This window comes from Tachysurus fulvidraco, chromosome 14 (assembly GCF_022655615.1).
Source record: "Tachysurus fulvidraco isolate hzauxx_2018 chromosome 14, HZAU_PFXX_2.0, whole genome shotgun sequence".
NCBI classification, from domain to species: domain Eukaryota; kingdom Metazoa; phylum Chordata; class Actinopteri; order Siluriformes; family Bagridae; genus Tachysurus; species Tachysurus fulvidraco.
The window spans coordinates 4673401-4684805 of record NC_062531.1 but is presented as its reverse complement, the minus strand read 5'-3'; the positions used below and the strand labels follow the sequence as shown (position 1 = coordinate 4684805).

At 37.2% G+C, this 11405-nt stretch overlaps 1 protein-coding gene across 2 annotated transcripts in view; it reads left to right on the top strand.

Moving 5' to 3' along the window:
• The first annotated feature begins 2418 nt into the window (after window positions 1–2418).
• The window catches only part of ptpn18 (protein tyrosine phosphatase non-receptor type 18), a 36170-nt gene continuing 27183 nt past the window's right edge, over window positions 2419–11405 (top strand). The window contains exons 1-2 of one of the 2 annotated variants that reach the window (XM_027151612.2): window positions 2419–2627; window positions 2755–2862. In XM_027151612.2, coding sequence (XP_027007413.1) covers window positions 2779–2862 — 84 coding nt within the window. In that variant the 5' untranslated portion in view covers window positions 2419–2627; window positions 2755–2778. Of the gene's footprint in view, window positions 2628–2751; window positions 2863–11405 lie in introns of both variants that reach the window. The other variant, XM_027151613.2, reaches the window with a different exon arrangement.

The window sequence follows — 11405 nt, the reverse complement described above, 5'->3', positions numbered from 1 at the left end:
ATGCAAAAAGACTACATCATCTTTAAAAAACAAACAGAACTTGGCAAGAAATATAGTATAGGTTCATCCACTCCTAATGGAAGAACCATAGAGATCAACAACATGCACAACACAACACATGTAAAATATATACAAAATATATTAAAATCTTGAGCAGTTTTAGGATTCAGGAAGGACTATTAGACTATTTGATTAATACATTCATACTCGTGGGTCATCAACAGCTTTAAAAGTTCATGGACATGAGCTTCCTTGCTGCGAACTCTGAGATCAATTATTTCAGTTCAGCAACCAAATTAAATGCCCAAGAACATACATAGTCTAATATACATTTATTACACCAGACTAATATGGTGACATTTTCTATGAGAAGGCAATTATTTCCTGCTTTTTGTTGATTTTTGTTTGTTTGTTTGTTTGTTGTGTATAATGTGTGAAGATAAAGCAATTGTGAAAAATCACATATGAAAATAAATAAATTTTTAATTGAAATGGGTTTTGATGCCCAAAAATGGCCCATGATGAGCTCATGATGAGTGAGTGAGTGAGTGAGTGTGTGTGAGTGAGTGAGTGAGTGACTGTGTGTGTGTGTGTGTGTGTGTGTGTGTGTGTGTGTGTGTGTGTGTGTGTGTGTGTGTGTGTGTGTGTGTGTGTGTGAGTGAATGAGTGTGTGAATGTGTGAGTGTGTGAGTGAGCGAGCGAGTGAGTGAGTATGCAGGTGTGTGAGTGTGTGTGAGTGAGTGAGTGAGTGTGTGTGTGTGTGTGTGTGTGTGTGTGTGTGTGTGTGTGTGTGTGTGTGTGTGTGTGAGTAAGTGAGTGAGTTTGTGAATGAGTGAGTGTGTGTGAGTGAGTGAGTGAGTGTGTGTGTGTGTGTGTGTGTGTGTGTGTGTGTGTGTGTGTGTGTGTGTGTGTGTGTGTGTGTGTGTGTGTGTGTGAGTAAGTGAGTGAGTGAGTGAATGAGTGAGTGAGTGAGTGAGTTAGAGAGTGAGTGAGTTAGAGAGTAAGTGAGTTAGAGAGTTAGTGAGTTAGAGAGTGAGTGAGTGAGTGAGTGAGTGAGTGATTCTTCTTTTTATCTATCGTCTTAGTTTTATAGTTATTTATTTACGTTATTCATTTCGAGTTATTAGTTATTTCTTTATCTTTCGTGTTATTTCTTAGTTTTCTTTACTTTGCTTATATTTATTGCTTTCTTTTCTATTTATTTGTATCTATTTATTATTTAGTTCTTTCGATTTATTTAGTTTCCTCTTTTCTTATAGTTAATTGACTTTCTTTTAGTCTTTCTTTCTCTTTCTTTCTTTCTCTATTTCTTTCGTTTCTCTTTATTTCTTTCTGTATGTATTGATTTCTTTCTTTCTTTCTTTCTTTCTTCTATTTATCTTCTTTCTTTCTATTTCTTTCTTTCTTTTTCTTTCTTTCTTTCTTCTTTCTTTGTTATTTATTATTTCTTTATTTCTCGTCTTTCTTCTATTTAGCTTTTCTTTCTTCTTTCTTTCTTTCTTTCTTCTTTCTTTCTCTTTCTGTTCTTTCTTCTTTATTTTCTTTCTTTCTTTCTTTCTCTTCTTTATTTTCTTCTTTCTTTCTTTCTCTTTCTTCTTCTTTCTTTCTTTCTTTATTTATCATTTCATTTTCTAGTTATCTATTTAGTTATTTCTATAGTTTCTTGAGTTATGTCTTTCTTTATTTCTTCTGGTTTTTCTTATCTTTTATTTATTTCTTTATTTCTTTCTTCTTTCTTTCTTTCTTTCTTTCTCTCTTTCTTTATTTTCTTTTCTCGTTCTCTTTTATTTCTTTTATCTCTTTCTTTTCTATTTCTTCTTTCTTTCTTTTATCTTTTTCTCTTTATTTTTCGCTCTCTTTCCAGTTCTTTCGCTCTTCATATTTCTCTTCTTACTTTCTCTCCTTCTTTCCTCTTCTTCTTAAATTTCACTCGTTCTTGAGTTCTCTTCCTCGTCTTCTTTCCCTATTCGTATATATCTTGATTTTTTATTTCTTCTTTCTCTCATTCCGCTTCCTCCTTCTTCCCCTTTTTGATTCTTCACTTTCTTTCTCTTCGTGTGAGAGTGTAGGCATTACAGTGGTGGAAATTACAATGTACTGTTATTAAATAACAAGTAGTTGTGACTTAAAACAAATCTTCAGGTTGAGTTTACTCAAGTTTTTAAGGCAGCTGTAAAGGAGCCTAAACATCACAATCACTTTAGGTGTGTGTTTGCTTGTTTGTTTGTATGTTTTTACAATGGACAACTATGGAAAAATTGTGTACTATTACAATAATCAAATACAAAACTACTTTTTGGATGACTAGAAAAACTGAAAGTCGTTTAACCTCTGTTATCCACAACTTCTGGGTTACGTGGTTAAATACCAATCTGGCAACCCGGTTTATGACCGATTAAAATGTGCACCCGGTCGTAAGGTTTATCTCAGTTACTGACAGATTACTTCCCTCTCTGGGTTTACGGCTGACATTACGAACTGAAAACGGCTTTAAGTAATTACAGAACATAGTCTAAAACTGCTGAAAAGCGACATACGAGAAGCTAAAATATAATTTCCTTCTGTCGCTTTTGCTCTTTGGAGACAAAAAACGAACACAGATTTCGCATCACGGAGCTCGCGCACAGGTGACCGCCGGTCATATTCATGTTCTCTCGGGTGTTTTAATATATAAAATAAACCACGTTTTTACTAACAAACAAACGAAAGACTCTAAAATTACTGCACTTAACAATCTACTTCTAATAATAGCAGTAATAATAAAGTGTCGGGGTGTCCATGGAGACGTACCTGCTGAAGTTTATCGAGCGCGTGCGAGCTGAGAGCAGAGATGGAGAGAATGACATCGCCGCTCAATACACGGTAAGTAACTAAATATACTTATATATATAAACATTTTGAGCGTGATAAAAAAGGTTAAATCAATTGCACAGAGCTGAAGAATCATGTTTTATTGTAAGTAATGATGTTATTGTCAGTATGGACAAGGGACACAAAACAAATGCTCGTTTTTAGATAGATAGATAGATAGATAGATAGATAGATAGATAGATAGATAGATAGATAGATAGATAGATAGATAGATATACATATGCTTACATATATACCTATATATATTACATTGTATATATGTAAGTATATGTACAGCATGTAATATATAGGTATATATGTAAACATATGCACAGTAAATAAATATAAAGGCTATAGCAGTGCAGAGATGAGTGGAAATTGTTGAAAAGTACAAGTAAATGGTTCTAAGGTTATGGCATTGAAAAATAACGTGCAGACACTGTTGTAAAGGAACAACAAGTAGAAGTTTATAAGGTTTATGGCTATATATATGTACATATACGTGTGTGTGTGTGTGTGTGTGTGTGTGTGTGTGTGTACATATATATTTATTTATTTTACACTCATGTATTGTGTTCTGTTGTACTTTCTCTTAAAAGAAGTCATTTTATGTACAGTTGTAGATGAAGTTTATTTTCCAGACAAGCTTAGCAGTAAGAGGCAACTGTTTTGTCATTACCTTTACCATTACCTTAGCCCTATAAAGTGTACACATAGGCTATTATAGCTGCTGCATTTACAGAAGTGAATCTCATCTATCAGAGCCTTACAGTATCTGTTCAAGCATTGGTTCCTTATTGAGTCCATATACAACCGGTCAAACATTAACCTGAGGAAGAGTTCAGAGATAAAACTTGACACTTGTGATTTAAAAAAAATCTGCACATGGGACGCTATGGCAGAGTTTAGTTCTGTTGTAGCATAGTAAGTCACGTGATATACCTGATGAGCTGAACGTACCACGCCTCATCAGCTAATCTTCATCATGTTTGTGAACTGGTTTGGGTGTGTATAAGGAGAACACTAATCTGGTGATTGCACCATGTATTACCATGTGATAACCAGGATGCAAGTACATAAATTCAGTGCATGTTTTTTTTTTTTGTAACCCAGCAATAAACATCATAGTTCTTAGCGAGAGTTGAAACCAGGAACAATGTCAAGAACCACAATGTCAAAAGACATCGAAACAGCAAGTTTTAAACAGGCAAACTAATTAAGAGCTAACAATAAACAGATGAACATAATAAGATAGTGATAGTATAAAATATAATAGTATAAAAGTAAAAGTTATTAGTATTTAGAGAGCGTTTTTAATCATCACTTTCAAAAATACTAGTAGGAACATGTTCTCAGTCTATAAATGACGGCTGGTAACACTATAAGAGGCGATGGTTTGTACAGTTATTGCTCGAGATGAATTTGGAAATGTACTAGTCTGAAAATATGGCCACACAAATGAATACACCTCTCCACCAAACAACCAGTATTTGTCTGAAGGCTGTCTGACACATTGTAAGAAGACAGCTTGCAAGGTTCTATATCTATTTCTGTAGACCACACCAATAAACCCCTTGTGAAACATGCTTCAATGAGGAAGCACAGATCAGCCCTTATTGGGAGAGAGTAACCTTGTGGCCTTACAGTTTTAATGTCCTGGGTTTTAACTGGTTCTGAGCTCAGTTTCACAAATTCCCATGTGGGTTTCTGTTAGATTCACTGGTGTCCTTCTACCTTACAAACAACTGCCAGTAGGACAACTTGCTGCAGTGAATTGCCCCTGGGTGTAAAAGAGAACGTAAATGGGTGTGTAATAGTGCATTTTTGACGAACGTGCGTCAAATCCAGGGTGTGTTCATGACTGACGTCCAATTAGGACGACAGAGTCATTAAATTAATGACTGAATGACTGATGATGATTATAATTTAACTCTAACTATCCCCACTTTCAGTATGACACTGATGTCTGTATAGACAGATGCAGATGCAGCTCAAAGGTTTGACTGTAACTCAAGGATATATACTGTATAGGCATATATGTAAACATATGTACAGCATGTAATATATATAGGTATATATGTAAACATATGTACAGCATGTAATATATATAGGTATATATGTAAACATATGTACAGCATGTAATATATAGGTATATATGTAATGTAAATGGGTGTGTAATAGTGCATTTTTGACAAAACGTGCGTCAAATCCAGGGTGTGTTCATGACTGACGTCCAATTTGGACGCCAGAGTCATTAAATTAATGAATGAATGACTGATGATGATTATAATTTAACTCTAACTATCCCCACTTTCAGTATGAAGCTGGTATCTGTCTAGACCAGGGGTCGGCAACCCGCATCTCTATTTTATTTTAGTTTGTTAGTTTTTTAAAAAACATTAACATTAAAATAAACCGTGTTTAACTTTTTTGTCACTCAAAATATGTGTCATAACTGCCGACTTGCAAAATCAGACGCAGACGCATTTTTGGTTTGCTGCAGCCGGCAAGTTAAAATTTTGATGTCATGCAGGTTCTGTCAAGTGTCACACATTGAGAGTGACAGCCACGCTTTTCAGTCTTTTATCACGCTCTCCCGCTACACATCGTATTTCTCACACAGAAAAACATTTTGACTATTTATCATATATTTAATATGCCGCAGCGCCCAAAATGTCTTTGTCCGTATGGAACCCGGGCAGGAATCAAGTGCGTCACCTGGAGTTCTTAGTCGAGCCTGACACTTATCAGCCAATCAAAAAAGAGGCCAATCAGAAAATAGCACTATCTGGGAAAAATTTAACACAAAAACCAATGAAAAAAATTGGGGTTGCGGGGGGTTGGAGATGTCACGCTTGCCTGTCTTCAAAACTTGTGAGCCCTGGTCAAATTACGAAGAGGACTCAATTAGACATTGGACATTTTATTTGAAAGTAACCTTCAACACGGCGTCTTTTTTGGGTTAGTTCAAACTGTTCAAAATATTTTTGTTTGCCTGCAGAAATAACATTTTGTTTACTCGGTAGCAGATCATTGATTTCATAAATGAAACACACTACAGTTTTTTCTATACTTTCCATAAAGGTAAAAAAACGACATATGCAGCGTTCTCTTCATTTTAGATGTCAAATGGGTTTTGTGGCTCCCTGTGTTTTTTTCTGTGGGAAACGGGTCCAGATGGCTCTTTGGGTTGCCGACCCCTGCTCTAGACAGATGCAGATGCAGTTGAAAGGTTAGACTGTATCTCAAGGCTGAGGCATCTGAAATTTTAGGTAAGGTCATGTGATGGACATACAGGAAACATTAGGTAAACTAAACATGTAAATAGATACAGTAGTAGTGAGAGAAAACACAACCTGAAACACATTACTTTGTGACTGGATGAACGTTTGCAGTCTGTTGATTGTGAACAGGAGATTGTGGTTAAAAGTCTGGTGATTGTGAACGGGTAATCTGCCGGATTATAGTAATCTGGGGATTGTAGTCTGGATCCGGTCATGTTCTCATTGTACACGATTTGTATTTGAATTTAAAAAAAAATAAAAAATTCCACATACTTTGCATATGTTTATAATAATCCATATTTGTGCCAGACTTTAACAGAGCTGTGTTTGTTGCACATTGCGGACATTTGCATGGGACCAAACATCGGCTTAAATTCAGAGTGAAATGTTTCCCTCAGTTTCAGGAGTTTGAACCCTGGGAGACTTTGTGGTCTAAACCTTCAATTAATTCCTGAGTGACCGCTGACCCTGTGGCTTTAGTGCCTCAGCAAATAATACGTTGTCCATCGAGAGAAACGATTGCTAGAGTGTATATATAGAGAATATCATGCTGCAGGTATATATCTGTGTCAGAATTAATTCATAAACTTCACTTATAACACTGACATCTTCAAATACACTTAATCTTGTGGAACTACCTGTTCTCATTAACATTATAGCTGGTACCTCCATCTTTATTCTCTTAGTTAGAAACATAGCTCATGACTTTACAGCCAAAGGATAAAGCAGAAACTCATCTGTCCTGAAGACTTTCCTGTGCCTGAAAACCTACTGTGCTTTCACACTAGCTAGCAGCATGTGACTCTGCTTATATTAGCTAATAGCAGATTAGACAATTAACCTAGCTACATACTCACCAGAGGCACCAAATTATACCTACATATCTACATATTGTCTTCAAACTAAACGCAAATTCAATAACACGATAATTTTCATCTTAAACACCGGGCATCGTATTAGCTATTAGCGGATTAGCAGATTAGCAGCAGACGCTAACTGTACTAGCTAGCTAAAGTACAAACATCAGACACCACAAACACCGCAAAGAGATGTGCTGCTCTTTTCCAAAACTTTAATTTCCCTTATAACTTTTTAACAAGTATAATAAGAAGTAATACATGTCATGATAAGATAATAAAACCGAAAATGATCTCACTGTCACTCAAAGTACAAGTAAAAGTAAAAGTAAAAACCAGCTGGGTTTAGATGCATTGCATTTTTTTTTTTTTGAGTCATGCATTACTTAAGTACTGAGTCGGAGTAGTTATTCGAGGTTATTGGATGCATTTTTTTCACATTAATTTAAAAAAACATAAAAAAAATTTGAAAACTTCAATCCGCATATCATTTTTTTTGTGCTTTTGATGAAATTCCAGCTAAGCCTTGAGCGCATGCATAGAAAATGATTGTTTCTTTAAATATTTGATCATTAAAATGTTAGCAAACTAGACAATAACTCAAAATAAATAAATTGTGACAGATTAGAAGGGTTAAGAGACGTAAGGAAGAAAACATATTTGATTATTTATTAATTAATTAACAAAAAGGTGGATAGAGGGCAGTGGTGGGGTAAAGGGAAATGGTTGGGTAGAGGGCAATGTTGGGGTAAAGAGCAATGTTTGGGTAGAGGGCAATGGTGGGGTAAAGGGCAATGGTGGGGTAAAGGGCAATGGTTGGGTAGAAGGCAATGGTGGGGTAAAGGGCAATGGTTGGGTAGAGGGCACTGATGGGGTAGAGGGCACTGGTGGCTCATGTGGTTAAGGCTCTGGGGCGTTGATTATAAGATCGGGGTTCAAGGCCCAGCTCTGCCAAACTGCCACTGTTAGGCCCTGTTGTGGAAGTTTTGAGGTTTGAGAGAATTAAAGCATAAAATATCACACCAGTAGGCACGGGCAAGAGTAAAAAAGTTTTCACAGATCACGTTCAACTTTGCAGAAGGACCCAACATTCTACGTGTAAAATCAGAGAGGAAGGGCCCCGATCATTGATAACATCAGGATTTTATAGACAGGAAAAAAATGAAACAGGACATGTAAAAGCCAAAACATCATCCACCATTGGCTTAGAAGCATCGCCTGCTCATCTTCTGACTAAACTGATCCCACGGGAACAACTAAGGTCTCACACGAAAGGTCTGATTAAAAGCAGTTTTAGGAAGAAACAACTGCAACCTCTAGTCACAATAACTACCAGCCAGAAGGACAGATTCATGTGAACATCTGTAAAGTAAAAATTGCCACTATAGCCCTTGAGCAATACCCTTAACCCTCACGGCCCCAAGTAACATGGCTGACCCTGTGCGCTGACCCCAAAGTCCAAAAATTGGGGAAACACCTTCACTAGAGTACTTCTTGTTTTTTTTACTGGAGCGTTCACTCCCAGAAGAACACTGCGGCTGATCCGACACAGTTGTTCATGAACGTCATCATACCGTTTCCTCTGAAAAGACTCTGTGGTTCTCGCTCGCTCTCGACAAATAACTAAACCATTTTTTTTTTTTTTCACTTTTGATGAAATTCCAGCTAAGCCTTGAGCGCATGCGTAGAAAACGATCTGTAAATATTCGATCATTAAAATGTTAACAGAATAGAAAATAACTCAAAATAAATAAATCACGACTGAGCTTAGAAGGGTTAAGAGACGTACAGTAAGGAAGAAAAATGATTTGATTATTTATGAATTAATCGACACGTATAATAACTGTTCACATTTTATTTTTCCATAAGAAATTGACACAAGATGAATTCTATATCAACAAATATGCGGTGTAACATTAACGTGATTAGCTTTAATATATTAAGATTAGTATAAACTCAGATTAGGGAGATGTTGTGTTATTAACATTAAAATGTTTCTTTCTAAATATTCCAAGGCTAATAAATAGGAAGTAAAAGACAGACTAAATATTGTAGTAGAAAAAAAGTCATATCTCCCGAAACCGTCTCTAATTTTCGAGGGTTAACTTAAGGAACACAGAGAAAAATCAAGACAAACGTCAGACCTGTTACATTCTCCATGGCTGCATGCATGGTGTAATATAAATATGACCAAATGCATCCTCTGTGCACTTGCACATGACACTGTGGTGACGAAGAACTAAAAAAAGAGACTTAGGTCACACATGTTTCCTCACAGAGCTCACTCAGTGACACGGTGCACACTTTTCTTCCTGTGGTTTCGAGGTTTGGTGCTTTGTCTGCTGCAGAATTGTGACAAACACATTCCCCAGAGACTGGAAAGATTTGTGAAGCTCATGTTTGACCTGGTTTCTGTCAGTAGGTAAACTTTTTTGTTTTCGACAGCAATGCAAGGTCAGTACAGGAACCCAGTGCACGACAACACCGTCTGTTCTGCTTTTAATGCAGGGAAGTAAGAAAGACACTGAGGCTTTCAATATGATGCACAAGAGAGAAAAAAATCTATATATTAGCTTTATAAATCACTTTTTATATAGAACATACTGTTGTTTTTTTAGAAGCTGTGATTTAAAAAAAAGAAAGGAAAAAAAAAAAACCTAGGTCTGCAGGTAAGCCGAGCGACAGATGAGCGTAAACAAGAGGAACGTTCAGCGCAGGAAAAACGACCCGATTCTCTCGGGTCCCAGGTTTCATTTCAGTATTCAGGATGCTCACTGTACATGACACCTGACTCATGGTTAAATATGCCATAAAACACTTCAGCGCACTCCGATAAAGGAAAATAATCAGTGACGTGAAGCAGGATGAAGATCACAGGGTTGAAGTCGATTAGTCATTCTTATAGAGATGTTCATTATCACAACAGGGCGTTAGAATCAATTTCAGTTTGACTTACAGCTTTCCGATGTTGTTTTCTTTCTTATTTTTTCTTTCGTAGGGTAGATGAAGGAAAACAAGCTATCGTTTATCTTATTAGTCATGCTATCTCTACTGTATGAAATCTACGGAAAGGGAAGAGCAGTCATATGAAGTCTTGCTAAGACTAAGCTAGCTTATGTTACATTTATAGTATTTGGCAGATGCCCTTGTACAGTGTGCTTTGTTTTTGTATAATTTTATACAAATGTGGGATAAAGCAGGCATTTGGGTCTTTTGTCACGCTCTCCCACCACACATTGTATTTGTCACGCAGAAAACTTACTGTTTATCATATATTTAATATGCCGCAGCGCTCAAAACGTATCTGTAAACACCGCCGTGTCTATGGAAGTTCTTAGTCGAACCTGACACTTATCAGCCAATCAAAAAAAGAGGCTACACAACAGCCAATCAGAAAATAGCACTGTTGTATCTGGGTAAGATTTAACGCAACATCCAATGAAAAAAAAAAACATGTTCATTAGAGAGGGTATTTTCGGTGGTCGGTTTGAACAAACCTCCACACGAAACAGCTTGTCTTTGGACGGGACATCGTCCTCAATCATGACACTAAAAACGGCTGGGCTTGAGCCGAACTGTTTTATATGGGAGCAATATTACAAATGATAAAGGAGTCCAAAAAGGCAACAAACACTTAGAATAAACACCACCAGTCATAATCTCTCTCTCTCTCTCTCTCTCTCTCTCTCACACACACACACACACACACACATACACACACACGCACACACATTAATAAATGGAAATTGAACAAATACTTTGTATTTGGTTAAAATGTGGTCAGTGATCCTGGGGAAACCCCGGTTTTTTATTGTTTTTTTTTTTTGGTGGTGCTGGTGGTGGTGGTGGTTGGGTCCAACACCTTAACCACTAAGCTACCACGTGCAAAAACAACAGCAAGACTTTAGAGCTTTCTTTCAAGTTCCCTGTTACCTGTTCCACAGTCAGATCTTACTAGCCTGTAAGATTTGTCATATTTACTTTGTTGCTTTTAACACTATCTAACCATCTAATATTAGCCAGCTGCATTGTTCGAGGGCAGTGGTGGGGTAAAGGGCAATGATGGGGGATAGAGGGAAATGGTTGGGTAGAGAGCAATGGTTGGGTAGAGGGCAGTGGTGGGGTAAAGGGCAATGGTGGGTAGATTGCAATGGTGGGGTAGAGGGCAATGGTTGGGTAGAGGGCAGTGGTGGGGTAAAGGGCAATGGTTGGGTAGAGGGCCCTGATGGGGTAGAGGGCATTGTTGGGGTAGAGGGCACAGGAGGCTTAAGTGGTTAAGGCTCTGTGGTGTTGATTTAAGGCTCTGTGGTGTTGATTAGAAGATAAGTGTTCAAGGCCCAGCACTGCCAAACTGCCACTGTTAGGCCCTTAAGCAATACCCTTAACCCTCACTGCCCCAAGTTTCATGGCTGAC